This window comes from Rhipicephalus microplus, chromosome X, assembly GCF_043290135.1.
Source record: "Rhipicephalus microplus isolate Deutch F79 chromosome X, USDA_Rmic, whole genome shotgun sequence".
In the NCBI taxonomy this organism is placed as follows: Eukaryota; Metazoa; Arthropoda; class Arachnida; order Ixodida; family Ixodidae; genus Rhipicephalus; species Rhipicephalus microplus.
In genome coordinates, this window is record NC_134710.1 from 483,293,440 (window position 1) to 483,313,246 (window position 19,807).

The following is a 19,807-nucleotide window of genomic DNA, read 5'->3' on the forward strand; positions in this document are numbered from 1 at the left end:
ATCCTTTTGCAAAAGTCACAATGTGTTATTACCGAAAACAACTGACAAGAAAAACTTCGCTTCCTCGAGGGCTACAGACCAATATCGCTGTCAAATGTGGACTACAAAATTTTCGCAAAAGTATTAGCAAATAGGTTGCAATTTGCAATGTCGATTCTTATTGGGTCTCATCAGACATGTGAGATCAGGGGTCGATTCCTACAAACATACATATGCATGTCGTTTAAATATACATGTTTAAATATACATGTCGCTTGAACAGTGCTTCAATATTGTCATGCTTTTCAAAAACATCTTGCAATGTTTCAGGTAGACCTTGCAAAAGCTCTTGATCGTGTTCGTCATTCCTTCCTTTTTTCTCTGCTCGAGCAAGCCAATGTTGGCCAGGTTGTTCTTAAAGGCGTTAAACTATGCTATGATGAATGCTCAACTCGTCCGATAGTTAATGGTCATTTCTCCAAGCCTGTTTCTATTCGCTCTTCTGTAAAACAGGGATGCCCGATGTCACCTCTCCTATTTGCACTTTATCTAGTACCACTGTGCTTAAGCATAATACAGCCGAGTTGCATTCGTGGCTTCAGTATTTTAGGCAGTGAGGTTGAAGTATTAGCTTATGCAGGCGATGTCGCATTCTTTTGCACAGACAAGCCAAGTGTCGGAAATATGGTATATACCATAGAAAAGTTTGGCGTAGTATCTAGAGCTCGTTTAAATGCCTCTAAAGGTTTAGGAGTGTGGTTTGGCTTGTGGGGTAGCATACCGAACCACTTTGCAGGGATTAATTTGACAAGACCTCCTCCAACATATCTCGGTGTACCATTGCATGCATATAGATTCAGCGCGCATTACTGAAAGTAATGCGTGCCAAAGCTTGAACGACAGGCCCAGACATTTGTTCCCTATCGACTTTCAATCTTTGGGAGAGCTGAAGCTTGCAATACTTTTTTAGCTACAAAACTTCACTATGTATTGCAACTTATTCATTGCGCGAGATTCTATATACAACGCTCTCATCGGATTTTGGCTACTGTCATATGGTCTTCGATTTTTGAGCCCATGCGTCGTGATAATATATTCAAGCCAGTTAGTGAGGGTGGGTTAAGATTAAAACACCTTCATTTATGGCAAATAGTGTCACGATTCTTCTTTTTTTTTTTAGACAATTCCCATCCTGTAATCTGTTCCTTCTTGCAGGTTACACTTGTAGATTACTTAACAGATTTAGTTGTTTCATCAAACTTCTCCGAACACCCATGCTTGGGGGGTTCATGCAGGAAGTTTACCTCGCAGTTCAGTTCCTTAAAGCTCACTTTTCTGTAGAATACCTGTACACAGTATCGCGCAAGGTGCTGTATAAGGATCTACTGAGTACACTCTTCCCACCTCTGTTGTACCGCTCACTGTACGCCAATCTTCTAGGGCACGATGTGTTGAAGCGAGAGTGCAAAATGTACATTCCACTGAATTCAAAAACATTCTTCTATAAACTTCCCTTTGAAACATTGGCAGTTAACACATGATTGAAAAGAAAGGGTATTTTCATTCCTTCTGCTAACTGCCGTCTAAGTGATGTGCCGGAAATGATTGAACATTGCTCAGTTAGCTGCAAAGATGCCATACCGTTTTGGGATGTCCTTCAGCGAGCACTAAAGAACGTTTCGTCATTAATTCTCACACAATACGTTATCTTCTACCAGCAGCGCATGATAAAGTACCATATGACATGTTTTTCTTCATGGGTAGGCACAGCTTGTGGAATACACGACTGCAAGACCGCAATGCACATCCCACCACCTTTTCAAGCATCCACTTCATTCAAATGGCTATCCACCTCAAAAACATTTACGACGAGCTAGACTTTAGACCAGACTGGTACTCTATCTTAGAGAACTGTTTGACCTCACCCCGTTTTTGTTTGCATAAGACGATGTGAAGAACTCTCCATGTGAGGAACTCACGCTGTGTGAGCCATTGAGTGTTTATGAGTAACGCTTGAGCACTTATTTTCGCGATTTGATTGTACTTTTGTTCGCTTGATTTGTATTTATTGCGCAAATACTTTATTATATACCATGCAAAAAAGAAAGACTCAATGGCTCAGTGGTTAACGCCTCGCATCCAAAACGCGGAGGTCCCACGTTCGATTCCACGCGCGGGAGTCTTTTTCTGGGACTTTTTTTCTTGTGTTTTTTCATATATAGACACGTATACATACGGTTTATGACACTGACACCCACGCTGACACCGGCGGTGAAATCCAGCCGAAAGTTTCCATATAATCGCTATCGCAGTATTATAAATGTTTTTGTGTACTAAGAGTAACATTACACGTAGTGTCTTTTATGCTACCATGCGAAGCAGTTTTGCGATGCTGTAAATCATAGGATGGCTGCGCATGTTTCACAGAAAACACTTGCTTTCTGTTGAAACTTTTTTGTTCATAGCATAGTTTACAGTCATTGATTTTTTTTTTTTTTTGGCTGGTGCCGTTAGCTGTAGGAGCGTTTCGTGTGGGAGCATCAAGATGAACTGTGAGACCTCCAAGCACCATCTCTCTCGCTGTAAGTCGGCCTCTGAAGAATATTCGTCTAAAAATATTTATTTCTGCTTTTGCAACGCTCTCCAATAATTTAACCGTAAAAAACTAAAAATTGGCTCTGAATTTGCATGTTACACTGCAAATGTCGTCGAAAGAGGATAGTCTTACGTCTGGAGAGAGTGAACAAAACGTTTGTTTGATGTTCTGCGGAGAAATCGGTGAATGGTATTGTGGAGGCGCTGCGTTAGAGTGCCTCCAGCGTGTAGCGGAGGTGAACAACCGCATCAACGCACGTTAAATACGAGCGCCATCTGGCAGTTACCTTCGAAAACGAAGACGTGCGCACCCGCGGTGAAAGAAGTGCGCCTGTCTCGAAGGTGATAAGGGGTAAAACTCAAAGTGACGGGCAGGTGCCACCACCGTGTCGTCGTATCAAAACGTTGGAAACACCTTTTTGAGCATCGCGTTGCACTGTCAGCGCAGAGCCATAAACGCTACAGTCATTAGAGTTACTTGTGTGTGCCTCTTCTGTATAAAGACACACATACAAAACATTAACGTGCTGTTATGGCGCCTCATATATGCGCAATAATTGCTTTTTAATTGACAATCGCAAAACTATGAACGCTGAAGCTTGAGCAATATTGGTGGGCGCTGCGTATGGGGTCGGCCGTTTGGTGTCGTTAGAGTTATCGTTAAGGGGAAACAAAAACAGACAAATGTATAGACAGACAGACCAAATTTTTTTCCGTCGAAGGTCGTGAAGAAAGACTATCGTCTTTAAAAGTGGACAGCGCTCACGAAGCGTCGCGCGGCACTACGTAACGCGGCTCCAAGGTTCACTGCCGGCTGCCTCCGCGCACGAAGCTGCACTCCCTGCACTGCCGCCGGCAAGTAGTCCCGCCCAAAGGAAGTAGACGCCCTGCAGATAAGAGTTCTAGCCTGGAGATGATCCGGTCAACTTACACTGACCGGCAATAACGCGGCCTGAGCACAAAGCTAAAGTGACCGGTGGACGACCGCTGATTTTCCGGGGCGGTTTGACGAACTCTCGTCATCCGGGCTGAAATCAAAAGTGTCGATGTCATCTTCCGAGCCTGTGCTGTTGTCGTCATTTGGATATTCCAGCCCAGATGCATGAGAATCTTCCAAAATTCACCGTTTTCGTGAAGCGGTCACAGGCGACGTCGACGCCATGATTGAAACTGTGCATGCTCACTCGCGCGCATGCAAAGGTGCTTTAAAATCGCCACACAGTGAAAAAATAGAAACACAAAATGAAACTGATAAAATACTTTTTACGCGTTAAATAGAACAAGGGTGTCCAAAAGCGTTCGAAACAGGGCAGACACACAAGTTGTAAACATCGAAAACATACTATTGATGGGGATAGGCGCGGTCACGAAAGTGTTAAGGGCTTTCTGTTTGAACGGCGGAGCTGTTTGTGTTAGGCTTAGCCCCGAACATCATTTGCGAAAACAGCGACCCTGCTGGCATGCACTCTTCGCCTTCTGCTTTGTTCCCTGAACACGTCCGTGTCCACCCATCTGTCCAGCGTTGGATGGAATAACTCAGACGGACAAGAAAATTAGTACAAAAACAGAGAGCGAGATAGAGAACATGATATTGACAAGAGAAAGAAAAGCTGCAGAGACAGAAACAGAGTAAGAGAAAAAGAGAAAATCATGGCTGCAACCTAAGACAGACTTCTGCCTGGAGGTGCTGTGTGATATATGATGTAATCTGGCAGTAATGTGAATGGAATCGAATAAAAGGAAACTTTATTTTGTGAAGGAACGAAAGCTTTCTTTTAGCATGCAGAGTTACTGGTAGGAGGCAGAACGGGGTTTTTTTGTCTATTCCCTAGAATTTTTTTAGCGAAGCGGAGCAAACACTCGCTGTTTCGTTCATAGTGTCGCAATGTCAGCGCAGCGTATTGAACACTTCCGTCTTTAAATTTACGTATCTGCGCTGTTTTAGGTAAAAATGCACGCTGCCTAACACTTACGTGTTCATTTTGCGCCTAAAACATGCATACCATTTATCTTTTAATTCACAATGTTCACACGTATGAACCAGGTGGCTGAATTTTGAGCCAAATAGTCACAGACAGACAGACCAAACTTTTTGCGTTGAAGTATACCCTGAAACACTATTCTCTTTTAGGGGAGCTCAGATCAAAAAAGTTCCGTTAATGTGTAGCCTTCGGCGATGAATATTTCGCGGTATATAGTCTTCTTTTCTGATTTAAAACATGCATTAGAGTATAGAACGTTGAACAGATGTCGCTTTTTGCATGATAATGTGTAAAGAATAATTTGAGGTGGAGAAACTTGATTGATTTGTGGGGTTTCACGACCCAAAACCACGATATGATTATGGGAGATGCCGTAGTCGAGGGCTCCGGAAATTTTGACCACCTGAGGTTCTTTAACGTGCATACAAATCTGAGCACACGGGCCTACAACATTTCTGACTTCATCGGAAATGCAGCCGCCGTAGCCGGGATTCGATCCCGCGACCTGCGAATCAGCGGCCGAGTACTTTAGCCACTAGACCACCACGGCGGGGCGAGGTGCAGAAACTTCTTATGCCGCTAAACTGTTAGAGTTTTGAGCCATTCATGACTCTCATTGCTTCACATTTACTGTAAAACTGAAATACTCGTAAAAAATTGCATCTAATGCATTCTTAGGGCAAAATAAATTGTAAAGTGAGAATTTTTATATTGCTCAGTTCATACTAATTGCTTATTTTCGGTTTGTAATAATTATATACAGGCAGTATCAAGTCTTAAAGGAGATTATTCAACCCTTCACGTAAAAAGAAATATGACGGCAAAGTTATTGCTGTTCGGCTCTCATAAGTACCGAGTAAGTGATGTATAAACTCAAGAAGTTGCGCAAAAGAGGATCTTGAGAAAAACCCATTAGGAAGATATAGATTAAAGCTTATCTACGCGGGAAGAATTATCGCTTAACAGTACATTACGTTAGGCTAGTTGGCGCTCTTTCTGTCTCTTCTCGTTCTTCTCATTACCAACCTTGCGCCACGTATTTTAACCTAATAGGGAAGAAATATGTTTTAGCCCCGCCGCGGTGGTCTAGTGGCTAAGGTACTCGGCTGCTGACCCGCAGGGCGCGGGTTTGTATCCCGGCTGCGGCGGCTGCATTTCCGATGGAGGCGGAAATGTTGTAGGCCCGTGTGCTCAGATTTGGGTGCACGTTAAAGAACCCCAGGTGGTTTAAATTTCCGGAGCCCTCCACTACGGCGTCTCTCATAATCATATAGTGGTTTTAGGACGTTAAACCTCACATATTAATTAATTAAGAAATATGTTTTACGATTATTTCTTCCATCTTGAAAGTGTGGTAATCATGCTTGCTTTGAGCATATGACTTTAGTATACACCTCATGTGGAATGCTTGTGTCAAGCCGCCGGGTGAAAATTCTTGTGTGATAAGATAGCCCGCCACCTAAGGCAGCATCGGTGTCGACTTTTATAGCACTACGAGGGCGCTAGTAACACGGTCGGTTAAAACCGCTGCTTTCAGATAATAAGGGATTCTTTTTGTTGTTGCTTGCGCGAAACAAGCACGCCCGCTTCTTTCTGTCTCGACGTGACGCAACATGGTGTCAGATGTTGCACCTACCGATCATAAGCACCACGACTATCGGACGTCAAAGTAGCCTGGAAACGAGGAGGACGCCACCGCCCCGTGCCCGCTGAATAGTGCCAGACAACCAGACGACGTGCATGCCACAAGGTATCTTGCAAGGAAAGAGCAAGTGAGATGGCTTCGTTTTAATTCGCTCCGCCCGATCTCTTCACCTTCGCAACGCCCAATGACTGACCTGCCTGGAAACAGCAAGTTATTCGCTTCCGGACGGCGTCTGGACTTGACGCAAAGCCAGGAAAGTGCCAAGTAGATGCGCTGGTGTACCTCATGAGACCTTAAGTTGAATACATCTTCAAAACGTTCCAACTTGAAGCTGACAAGAAGCCTTTGGAGACCGTGCTGAAGAAATATGAAGGCTATTTTGTTTCTCAACAGAACATAATATATGAAATCGTCAGGTGCAACACGCGAACACCACAATACGGCGAATACGACAGGGGTATTGTCACTGCTATGCACCTACTTGCGTCTATGTGTGACTACGGAGGCCTGCGTGAATATTTATTTCGACACCGTCTCGCGGTGGGCATCCCACACCACAAAGTCTCGAGAACACTGCAACTCCATGCCGACTTAAAACTTTGAAAACATTGTAGGTGGCACCACGGCAGTAGACCATCAAACAACGACAGGCAGAGCTTCACTGCATGCGAGAACAGGACGTCCACCACATACAGTCCTTGAGGAGTACGCTACCAACGGGCAAGAACGTCCCTACAACAAAAAATTGAAGGAACGTTTCCAAGTCTTGTGATCCCGTTGACACTTTAAGGCAGCCCCTCCTCGAAATAATTCACGAGGGACTCTTCTGAATCTAGAAGTGCCGGACACGTACAAAGAGCTCAGTTTGGAGGCCAAATGTTGACGCGGACATTGAATGAATGGCTAAGAACTGCCACAGCTGCCCTAAGCAAACACCAGCCAAAGGATGCCTCTTCATCAGACCAAAGACCAACTAATCGCGATAGATTTATTTTTTTCATGGGATGTAGGGGGTGTGGTGTCTGGTCGCCATGGATAGTTTTTCAGAATACCTGGAGCTGGTACCACTGAATAACATGACTTTTTCAGCAGTAATAAACTACTGCGTATTCATTTTTGGGAGATGTGTAATCCGGGAAGCTGTAGTGTCCGATAATGGGCCGCAATTAGAGCAGCCCTCGGTGCAGAATTTTGAAAATTTGCTGCCCAGTACAACTTTCAACACGTGACGTCAAGTCCACATTATCACCAGGGCATCAGAATGGCAGAACCTGCCGTGAAAATTATAAAAGAGTCCCAGAAGGGAACTGCTGACTCTTGGAAAAATCTTCTCACTTACTGGACAAGTCCATTGAATAACGGATACAGCCTCGCCGAGGTTCTCATAGGGAGAAGACTGCGCACGCTTTTGCCAACGCCCAGCGAAGTCTTGCAAGCTCGGACACCACTCTCCAGAAACTGGCACCTTTCGAGAGTTCGTAAGACGGTAAGTTGGGCCGGTTGGTTGGGATTCATCGTGAACTTATTTACAGCGCAACACCAGCGCTCCTTCCCTGTCTGTGTTTCTGGTGTTGCGCTGTAAATAGGTTCACGATGTTTCGAAAGGTCGAAGCGTCAGCACCAGAAGAAATACTACGACCGACACCATGCAGTGCGTGATCTGCCACAGCTATCTGATGGAACAGACGTATGGATCGTAGACCTGTAAAAGGAAGGGGTTGTTTGAGGAAGCGCTGACAATCCCAGGCACTACTGGGTCGACTACGGGGAAACTTCTCTTCGCAGAAATCGCACTCATCTCATCCCGCTGCCTCCTATTAGTTTAGAGGATGCTCGAAAAACGACGCCACCAAGAGCGGAGTCACCAGAAATACGCAGATATGAAACAAGCAGTGTGGAACTGTTTAACGACTCTTAATGTGAAACATAAAATTAAAGGTTCCTCTAGAACGATTTCAAGCACAAAAAAAGACAGAAAAAAATTTTTGATGCGACAGCTCGTTAGCTATGGCAGCATCACTGTCTGCTGTTACAGCGCCACGAGGCCACTAGTGATGCGGTCGATCCAAGCCGCTGCTTTCTGATACTAAAGAGTTCTTTTTCTTGTTGCTTGCGAGAAAGAAACGCACCCACTTCTTACCCTATCGACGCGACGCAAACAGTATTTAAGGTACTCTAGAAAATGAAATATATTCTGTTTTTATTAGCCATCTTGTGCTCTTTAAAAGCGATTAAAACCTACTTGTAGTTTAATAACACTTTCTATCATTTTTCTCGTGAAGGTAAAAAACTAAACTTCAGAAAGCAATTTAAAATAAAAATATGTATTTTTGAGAAAAAAACGCGTTTTTTGACTTGCATATGCCCTACAAGCAGTAAAAATAACCACAAAACCCACAAGCATCAACTTTTATTTCTTAAAAATCAGATTCCTCTAAAATCAGCAAAGTGCAATATTTGTTCGGTGCCTTCAAAATAACTTCTGGAGCACCAGGCATCATAACATGGTTAAAGACACCATTTGCTACAATAAATAAGAAAGTAAATTTAACTTTTTATTTAGTAAACTGACGTCTTGATATCACAAGGGAAAATTGAAGTCATTCATGCGAAGAACCTATGGCAGATTGGAGGTTTCAAGAAGTTGGCCTCCAGTAACAATTGCAGAGTAATCAAATTCTTCAATGTTCAGCGGGGAAACCCCACCACGGAAGAGCACACATACTGTGTTCTTCTGAGACGGCCTGAATAAATGAGCTTCGTTGAATGAACCACCAACCCGCTGCGTTGTGTGGGTGTGTGGACTAAGCTCGCAATCACAGAACGCATGACGCACATACGTCAGCAAATGCCGAAAAACGTCTGCAGTTACTCCCTCGAACAGCAACGTCCTTGTGGTCTTTAGCTTGAGAACTCACCGGTTCTTGGGTTTCCGTTTCACCACTGAATTTGGTTGAATTTCATTACGGCCAATATGCACAAGGAGCCGGTTTCCCGACATGTTAAATCTCGAATGAGTTCTTTCTACCATGTGACATAACAGCACCGAATGAAAAGTGTAATATTCACCTTCATCAATGATTGTTGAAACTGATGTCTTTGACTATCTTAAAATACCTACCTCCACATAAAAAGGTTCTGAAAGCAGAGAACAAATTACAGGTTTTCCTGATTTCTGAAAACACCCTGTGTGGGGAATATGTCAAAGCTGTATTTTCGATGAAAGTTCATCCGTTTGTTTTATGGTTGCTCACGATTACTTGTACAGGTTAACTTAGAGAAATCTATGAATAAATTTCAACGGCTAATGGTTTTTCAGATGTGTCTAAGAAATATTTCATTGGGAGTGTGATAGGTGTTGGATAGGTGTCGTTGAAACTAGGACGCCCCGATTAATGCGCGTTGAACGGTAGCTGTAGTTTCAATTGTTGCAATTCAAGTTTCTTTATCTGCCAACGTGCTATGCAACTAAGGGTGTTTTTTAGGAACTTGCCCGCGAAGGTTCTTATGCAGGGGCATGTCCCTTGTCATGTATACGCAAGAGACGCATGCAGCTGCGTCAATGTAACCACCACACACCTATTACACTTCCATGAAGTAGGGACATGCCACTATGCCATTCGTAATTCTGCTGATAAACGAGGTACCCCCTACACATCTGTGAGGCACTGACTACACTCTGTGCTGTGTATACGGAGAAGTGCCCGCGAAGCAGAGGCTGCGCGCAAGGGGCAGTGAGACAACCTCGATTCGGGACCTGTATCAACATCGCCTTCCCAACTTTCACCTGCAACCTTTAATTTAAGATGTCCTTGCCACATACTTCACTGACCATAACTTGTTATCTTCAAAAGAAAACAAGTTTTAAAGCTTTCTAATTTTTAACGCAATCCTGGTATAAATTGCAAGGTGCGTAAATGATTACATCTTGTGTATATTATAGTGTACACGCTACAACCGCTATAGAAGCACGTTACTGTGATAGAGGACTTGTACAGAGGACTCGCGGGTTCTCCTGATTAGTTTCGGGCAAGCTCCTCCATCATAACTCACTTGGTAGAGATTGTTGGATTTTTTTTCTATTAAGGTAGTGATTTATACTTGAGGAGCATATTCGGCAGGGTGCGTTCGCTTGGTGTGGCCCGACAGCAGTGCAGAAACGGACAGGCCGTTTCTCCTCGCAAGAAAGGTCCATGACGGGTATCGGAAGTGCTGCCCCAGAAACTATGTGGACTTTGAGGAGCCGAGTATGGTTGCATTCGTCTTGACAGGGACAAATACAGAGCTCATACCTTTTTTTTGTACAAGCTGCGGTCTCACCGCTACGCTTTCATTGATGCGATTGATGCGCCGCCGCGGTGGTCTATAGTGGCTAAGGTGCTCGGCTGCTGACCCACAGGCTGCGGGATCGAATTCCAGCTGTGGCTGCATTTCCGATGGAGGTGGAAATGTTGTAGGCCCGTGTGCTCAGATTTGGGTGCTCGTTAAAGAACCCCAGGTGGTTTAAATTTCCGGAGCCCTCCACTACGGCGTCTCTCATAATCATATAGTGGTTTTAGGACGTCAAACTCCATATATCAATTGAAGAGATCGACAACTCCCTTCGCCGCTCACTGTAGCGGCCGCTTTTCTCTGTGCCAATGTTTATTGAGTTACACCAGGTCGAAGACCAAAGGAGCTATTTCCTAGCTTTACTTCGTATAAGATTCCAGTTTGCTGCTATCACACTCTTTGTTTCGCCTCTGCAAACATAGTGTGCCGCTTTTTTGACACGAAAGTGTTTTATGCCGGTGCCTTCCACAGCTCCGCTGTTGTATTTTCATCAGGCATTACGCGTCAAAAATGCGCACTAACATACAACAACGGAAATAAAACTAGAAAAAGGAAATCCGCCGCCGGGAATCTAGCCTGCATCCCCTCCACTCTTCACAGGCGGCGCAAAACCGCTACAAAAAACATCTTCTGCAAAATACTAACAACGAGCTCCATATGCTTTTGACAGTCCTCAGAAGTTTCAGCTCCGGCATGTTTTGGTCCTCACTAGTGAGATGGCGTGACGGGCTCGAACAACGCGCTTTAAAGATCGTCACCCCGTGCGTTGTAATGTGCGTGCGCTCATCTAGCAACGGCAGCGGCTTCCACAACTTGTGCTCTCACAGCATTAACTTCACTAACTGCAACGGCTATGTTTACAAAAGGAGCGCGCCGCTCACACCTCCAAAAAAAGTTAAAACTGTGTCAGTTTCTATCGTGTCCTCGTCCTGTGCATACCTGTGCGTTAATTTCGTGCTTCCTCCTATGGGTGAGAGCAGCGCGCTTCAAGTGTCGTGCTGTGACATTTCTTCGCGCTGATCCTGTGTATGTTTTAAAGACGGAAGTCTTTCTTCGGGACCTTCAACGCAAAAATATTGGTCAGTCAGTCAGTCAGTCAGTCAGTCAATCAGTCAGTCAGTCAGTCAGCCAGTCAGTCAGTCAGTCAGTCAGTCGGTCAGTCGGTCAGTCAGTCAGTCAGTCAGTCAGTCAGTCAGTCGTCTGTCTGTCTGTCTGTCTGTCTGTCTGTGTCTGTCTGTGTCTGTCTGTGTCTGTCTGTCTGTCTCTCTGTCTGTCTGTCTGTCTGTCTGTCTGTCTGTCTGTCTGTCTGTCTGTCAGACAGACTGTCAGTCAGTCAGTCAGTCAGTCTGTCTGTCTGTCTGTCTGTCTGTCTGTCTGTCTGTCTGTCTGTCTGTCTGTCTGTCTGTCTGTCTGTCTGTCTGTTTGTTGGTGGACTTGTCTGTCTGTTGGTGAACTTGTCTGTCTGTGCACTGAAACGACACCAGAACCGGCCGAAATCAAACGCCATCCGCCACACCCACCAAGATTGCTCAAGGTTCAGGGTTCATACTCGCGCAATTGTCGATTAAAAAGCCATTATTGCGCATATTTTAGGCACAGTAACAACACGTCAATATTCTGTATGTATCTCTTTATACTGGAAAATGTATACATTGTAATTAATTCTAAGGACCGTAGCGTTTATCACGCTGCGCTGACGATCGTTGCAAGCGTTTCCAACGCTTTTATAAGACGACACGTTGGTGGCAGGTACCCGTCGCCTTGCGCTCTACACCTTATCGCCTCGAAGATGGGCGTTCAGGCCGCGCGCTTTGTTTTTCAAGATAACTGCCAGATAGCATTCGTGTCTCACGTGTGACGTGCCTTGATGCGCTTGTTCGCCTTCGCTGCACGCATCGAGGCATTTTAACGTAGCGCCTCCAGAAAACCATTTAACAATTTTCTTGCGCAGAATATGAAATAAACGTTTTGTTCAATCTCTCCAAATGCAATTGATTGATTGATATGTGGGGTTTAACGTTCCAACGCCACCATATCATTATGAGAGATGCCATAGTGGAGGGCTGCGGAAATTTCGACCACCTGGGGTTCTTTAACGTGCACCAATCTGAGCACACTGGTCTACAACATTTCCCCTCCATCGAAAATGCAGCCGCCGCAGCCGGGATTTGATCCCGCGACCTGCAGGTCAGCAGCCTTATCCACTAAACCACCGCGGGGGGGGGCTCTCCAGGCGCAAGGCTATTGTCTTTCGACGACATTCGCAGTGAAACATGCAGATACGGGGCCGATTTTTTCCATGCGTCGTTACTGATTCAGCAGAGCATTGCATGTTTGCAGCTGCTTGCAGTTCTTCGCATGACATCACAACGTGTAGCATTTATTCCTTTGACCTTATGGCAAACCATGCGCAATAAACGCTCAGCTACATTTGTAACGGTATGCTTCACTTTTATGTTATAACAATCGCTGTGGCAGAGGATAGGTCATGTTTTTTGCAGGATCTGAATATCCAATAACTGCAAGCTTGCTGCTACCCTGCGCTCCAGTTGCAATGGAACGATCGACAGCACGCTTTTTTCGCTGCAGAGACCACACTTCGCTTTGCCAGTGCATTATTGATTTACGCTAGGTTGAACGCCAAAGTAGCTAGCTCCTAGCCTTACTCCGTATAAGATTCCAATTTCCTGCTATCGCAATCTTTCCTTCGTACTTGCTAACTGTGCCACTTTTTTTGAGAATCTGAAGAGCAGATAACTGCAAGATTACTCTTCGCCCCCGCCCGAGCACTAAGAATATTGAAGTTCTCACTTCCACAGGCAACACGACTGTAAAACCGGCTCAATTTTGCACAGACCTTAACATGTGACTTGGGATGGCTGTACGCAACCACAAAAAATAAAACAGAAGTATAATCTGTTATTAATGTTTTACATAACGAAGTAAGTGCAGTGAACACGCAACTGCAATATTCTGCAGGGAAAGAAAGAGCGTGAAGAAAGAAAATGGAGCATCGGCACTTACGTCACCATTGTCTGACTCCGAGAACTCTCCGCTGCCAATCGGCTGTGGAAGAAAAAGAGTAAGAGATATCTCTGTATTTCACTCATTCACACATGCTAGGTGGCCACAGGCATACTTTGAATACCTGCACGCATGCAAACTGACCCACCCTTTGATTCGTTCATGCGCCTGAGACGTTCACGTGTGAATGGGGAGGGGCGAAGCGAATAGGGAGGTGCGAATCATTTAACGAAGGGTGTTTCAGCTCCACTAACGTGAAAGGAGCGAATCATGTAGTGTGGGCATGTCCTTCCCTGAAAAATATCTCCGCTAGTGGGCACCAGAAGAGGAGACAGAAGAAAGGCCTCACCAAAATAATGCACCGCAATTTTTTTTAAATTTCTTTCATGACACATTAGTGGTGCCAAGTCTGAAACCTGGTATGGATGACTCAGCCTCACTAATGTTGCCGCAAAACTTTGCAATGCAGTTTAAAATAACATGCTTCTTTTTCTTGCCAGCATGCCTGGTCCCACATTCTTAAAGAAGTGAAAGCGCTTTTTTCAGCTCCTCCAACATCATCGGCTATTAGTTAACCTAACGGTTGCCTCGGTTGTTTTTAAGAGACTGGTGGCAAATAAAGCGCCAATACTTTGCAGATATGCTGCAAGATGTGATGTTTAAAATAGTTTTTTTTTTTTGGTCGTAGAGATCCACGCTCGTGTTTCTGGTTTGAAATAAGAAACTTGAGCGCATTGGTGAATTTCATTGAGAATTCCAACACGGCTAAACCTGCTGCTTGGGCGAGTTGGTTCATGATTAGGATAAATTTACCAGCGCAAAAAAATACGAAACAGTAAGGAGGTACGAACACACACAGTGTCGAACTCGCATCTGATTTAGTGTTCTGAACGCAGAGCCTCTTTGTAGGCACGCATCGAAACAACAGAAAGATAACACGAAGAAAAGAAGCGATGAAAACCACGTGACAACTGCTTACCGAAAGGACAATCAACCGAAGGTAACCACGTAGTCTAAAATTTCTACGTCACAATGTATGCCCTCCGTATGAAAGAAGTGAAAAAATGTACTTGATCTTAAAACCACCTGAAGCAAACACGTTAAAAGCAGAGAGGCTAAGCCAGCACAAAAAATATAAAAATATCTAAAACATCAAAAACTAATATGAAATATAAGAACAGTGTAAATCACGCACTAAAACTATTGAAAAGGCATGCGCCGTAGCGTACTTTCTCATTTGAGAGGGAAATGGAGAACCTGCTCGAAATCAGTCACGCAGCCTCTGAATTCGGACTGCCTCTAAAATATTTCTAGCAATTTGTTTCCCATTCCCGGATAAGAGTGTGCTACCCTCAATGTGAGGGGAGCAGCCACAGTCTCGGCCGTGCATCGCTAACTGACTGCAGGCGACCACTGACAGGTTCTGCTGGTGCTCCTGAGAAGGACACTAAGGCACCTTCCCGTTTGTCCAGCCTAGTACTTGCCATATGAGAGTGACGTGGAGTACACAACTCGTTGCTCACACAGCACAAAAGGATGTTGGTGCTTTATTTCGCACATGTCCTTGTTCCCAGGGAGAGCATTCACCGCTTGGAACAACCTGGAGAGCTTTAGACGGACTGAGAATACCACCCTGATTTCGCAATGCTGGGTTATCTTTCCCAGGTTGTGCGACAACCTGCGCTTTTACCGCACCATCACAGTCTTCTTCTTTTGAGTTAGCACCTGCTCCTGCATCCGGCCAGCACCTTTCACGCCTCTGAGCATGCTTTCTGACACGGCCGCTAGCATTTGGGGAGGGTGCCCTGCCAAAGCCAGGCGCTCCGTTTGCTTAAGAAAGCGTCCACTAAGCCACAAGCCAACATAATGTGTTAGGCAGTAATGACGAACCTTTTACTTATGGAAGGAACCTCGCATAATTCGCATATTCAAATGTGGTGACCCGTGTAAACCGTCAAATTACAGACCAATTTCCTTCACTAGTTCATGTTGTTAACTCCTATAACATATAATTTCATCCGCTGCCATCAACTTTTTTATGAAACATAACTTATTCTTTATTAATCAACACATTTGTCTTCTCGGTGGTTCTTGAGAAAGGCCGCTGTTCGAATTAATTCATGATTTGCATCACTCTTTTCACTGTTTGCATCAAACTGGCGCTATATTTCTTGACTGCGCAAATGTCTTTCACGAGGTTCGCAAGTCGTACCTTTTTCTTAAACTTTCAGGTCTTAACTTAACTACAAGGTTTCTTAAGTGGATTACCAAATTCTTAACTAACCGGTGCCATTTTGTATTCGTTGTCTAATTCGTCTCCGTTAAAGAGCCCTGTAACACTTTTTCAGCTAACCATGGAGTATAATCTATAAAAAAGCTTATTGCCTCACAATTTCAACGCCGCAAAAATTTTTTAAATGCGTGCAGTACTATCAAAGTTAAAGATTTCACGCATGCTGCAATCGCATTCCCTCTTCTCTAGTCCCGATGAAAGTGATGGAAGCTAAGCAGGGAGGAATGGCATGGGCAAATAAATTACGTCATGCGCGCTACGTGACCTGGAACCCTTTTTTTTGTTCCAATACGCGGCTTTTTGTGTGTGATCACGCACGCACGCATCCATAAGTCGTGGGCTCTTGCGTCAATCCCTGTGATGGCAAATCACATTATGTTCAAATTAGCCACTGGCAGATACATGGCCTTCTACGAGTAATTTTTTAGCTTACTATATCATTTGTCGAGAGAAGAGAAAGCAATTTTTAGCTCAGTTTCATAATTTATCGGTCATTCCAGGCTACGTGCTACGCTATATTCTTTGGCTTGCATATTTTCAGGAGCCTCTACAACCGATAAGCAGCGTTTTCTCACCATGCTCACAAAGTTTTGCAGGGGCCCTTTCATTCACATCAAATCTAGCGTACCGCGGGGTTCCGTGCTCGGGCCTATATCGTCTTTATTTTATATTAACTATATAAGTAATTGTATTCATTCCACAGTTAGGTTATTTACGGCTGAAGACGAGGTTTACCTACAAATTTCTAACCCTCCGGATATCTGCTGCCTTCAGTCTGACCTGGTCATTGTGTGATCAGTGGCAATGATTCCGCAGACAACGCGGCTCGCACATTCCACCAAGAAGAGCACACCCTTCCGATTCCTTTGTCAAGGACATGCACTGCAAAGCAACTTCGCCACCTGGCACGTAGTCTGTGTCTGCTGGAGTGGAATGCTCCAAGCATAAAACTTACGAGACACTACCAAATAAACCCTCGACTGGAACTTCGACCTCCATCCGGACTTCGTCGACGTGGAGCTGCGCCTATTTGTCGCCGTTGGTTGGGGGTTGCCTCCGCAAAAGCATATACAACCCTCATTGGCTTGACTGACAGTGCGGAATGCGACGTCTGCGGCACTGAAGGAGACATCGACTATCTGCTATGCCGTTGCCCTCGATTTGCCTATGAAATACAGGAGCTTTCTGACATATTGCGATGGATGATCGGCCACTCTTAATGCAGAGGCTACTAGTGCACCATCTTCGTCTTTTGTCGCCTCAAAAGGCAGTCAAAGCTGTCTTACGCTTTTTCAGGACTACTGTCTTATGTGAACACTTAACTTTTGTGTAGTGCTACCGATTCATACGCGTCAGTTCATTGACTGACAATCCTTTTTTTGTCTCTTTCTCTTCTCTTTCCTCTCTCTTTATATCGTCTTTATACTCCTCCTTCTCATTCCCCCAGCGTAGGGCAGCATACCGGATATGTGCCTGGTTAACCTCCCCACCTTCTCTTTTATTGTTCTTGATCTCCTCCTCCAGTCTGACCTAGCGAGTCTCAGTAAATGGTGTAAGGAGTAGAAAATGCAACTTAACGTAAACAAAAAAGCCACCAGTTTTGAAACAATGGTCAACCCCATGTATATACTACACGTTGAACAACGTACTCATAGAATATGTATAGGCAATAAAGCACATTCATGTTTATTTATCACCGGACCTGCCATGCAACGCTTATTTGGGCTCAATTGTCAGTAAAGCAAATAAATCTCCTGGCTTCATAAGTCAAAATTTACATCCGGTGAACTCCGAGACTAAACTTCTTGCTTATAAGACGCTAGTACGCTCAAAAATTGAATATGCCTCCTTAATCTGTAAGCCACATCTGGTCTACCTGATACAGCAGCTGGAGCCACTGTACGAAATAAGACTGCTCGCTTGAACTCAAAAAAGTACTAGCGCATATCAAGCATAATTGACACCAAATCTTCACTCAACAGCTCATCTAGAGAAGGGCAGCATGCTGACACTGTTGTCCTTTTTTCATAAGCTACAGTGCAATCATCCCACGATACCTTCAATATCAGGCCATCTCGTCATATACCTTCACGACCAAATCACCAGTATGAAATTGAACCCGTTTTCGACCAAACTAATCTGTTCTATGGCTCACTTCTCATCTCCATTCGTGCATGGAACGTTCTGCCTACTGACATCTCGCACATTCTTGATCAAGAGTCATGTGTTAATCACGTAAAGTGATTGCTAAAAGTCTAAGCTAATCGTTGTCAAGAGTTGTGCCTCCACTCAGATGAAAATATTATGTATTGTTAAGTACCTGAATTGTGTTTGCTTCTCTCGTTATGATTGATTTTCTTTAGCTATATATTTATCTTTCAAATGTTTTGGTATCTACTTGCTCTTGTTCATGTCTTCTAATTATATTGTTTCAGTGTTTTCTTTATTACTTTCTTCAGTTATTTTATTTCCCCTCCCTTTGTAATGCCTTCTGGGCCTTACAGGTTGACAAGCTGAGGACTCTAAAGTGCTTCACCTCTTGAATAAAGAGCACGCGAGTTCATGACAAATGCGTGACATTTCTTCTTTCCTTTAGCCATCCCCTCCTTTAGCTTCCAGCGCACTCGACAGTGGGAGTCATGAAACAATACTGATGCGCGCAAAAGATGCGATGCGCGCTCATTGTTAGCGCAGTATAGAAGGACGAGAAGGCGCGACCCAATACGTGCGTCAACTTAATGGTTTGTTGGAGGTGAAGCACAAATATGTGCGGTTTTGAAGCTCACACGCTGCACTGGTGTTATACTTATAGATAATTATACTTTTTATTCTGGTTTCCACAAAATACTCGAACATTATCACAAACTAATGCATGTTAAAAAACAACTATACGTACGACAGGCACAAGGATGGCGTGCTTCCACAATCGCTACTCAACGTTGCAATTTCAGCAGCTGCTTCTAAATCTGATTACTTTATTATGATCGGTCGATAACACTTCAGTGTTCTCATAAGTGTGGTGCACCAACAAGCTCTTCTACGCATCGCGAGACAGCCATTGTGGACTTTCTTTACAAGGTTACAAGGCAACCTTGTGCAGAAGGCTCGCGACGCGTTGAAGAGCGTGTGGGTGCACGAATTTTCCAAGGGGTAAAACCCCGTCAGTGGTCTTAACCGGTATGCCTGAATTTCTGCAACGGAAAGTTAAAGGATGCTGCAGGCAACGTGAGGCTGCGCAGAAAAAAAAGAGGCCACTGGTTCTGCCGTACATGCACATGACTGTCTACAATTTGAAGCAGTGTCGCGCAGGCACGACGTTCCAATGGTTTGCTCGGCACCTAAAAAACTCTCACATCTTTGTTCCTGCAATTATTCAAAAAAAAAAGCTTTCGTGCGAAAGAGGCACTCCAGGCCCATTCTGGGTTGCACGGTGGGTGTTGTTTATGAAATTCAGTACAGCGGTGTAAAGTCTGACTTGCCAAAATACCCGGTGCGTTAATGACCATCTTAGGAAGCCTATAATATTGTTTAAGGATGGTGTGCATTTCTACCGGCCGTATACTACTGGGCTTCGAGTAGGAGCGCACCACTTTTGGTAGAACGTTATGCGATAATAAGCATGCAATGCCATGAGATATATCGGTAAGGTAAAATTTATGAACTATTGATCAATTAAATAAGCACGGTTAACCGAGTAATCGTAATCCATTTCAACATTTCGAATAATCGAGTGCAACTCTTGGTATAATTTATTACGGTACCCGCTATCCGACCCCCGACCCCCCCCCCCCCCCCACAACACCACTATTTGGCTGGTTTGCTTGAGTATGAGGCGTGGCGACACGCAGATGTCGAGAACGACTAATCATTTTTTTTTTCACTACCGCGCACGTTCGCACGTTAGTAAAGCCAAAAGCCGCCTGCGGCCTCACCGCATAGAAGCAGAAATAAACTCGC

At 44.4% G+C, this 19,807-nt stretch overlaps 1 protein-coding gene across 4 annotated transcripts in view; it reads right to left on the bottom strand.

Moving 5' to 3' along the window:
- Mp (collagen XV/XVIII-type protein multiplexin) overlaps positions 1-19,807 on the bottom strand; it is a 731,849-nt gene that overhangs the window by 470,466 nt on the left and 241,576 nt on the right. For all 4 annotated transcript variants that reach the window (XM_075880876.1, XM_075880875.1, XM_075880877.1 and 1 more), the window contains one exon: positions 13,558-13,599. In XM_075880876.1, the coding sequence (XP_075736991.1) occupies positions 13,558-13,599 (42 nt within the window). The remainder of the gene's footprint in view (positions 1-13,557; positions 13,600-19,807) is intronic.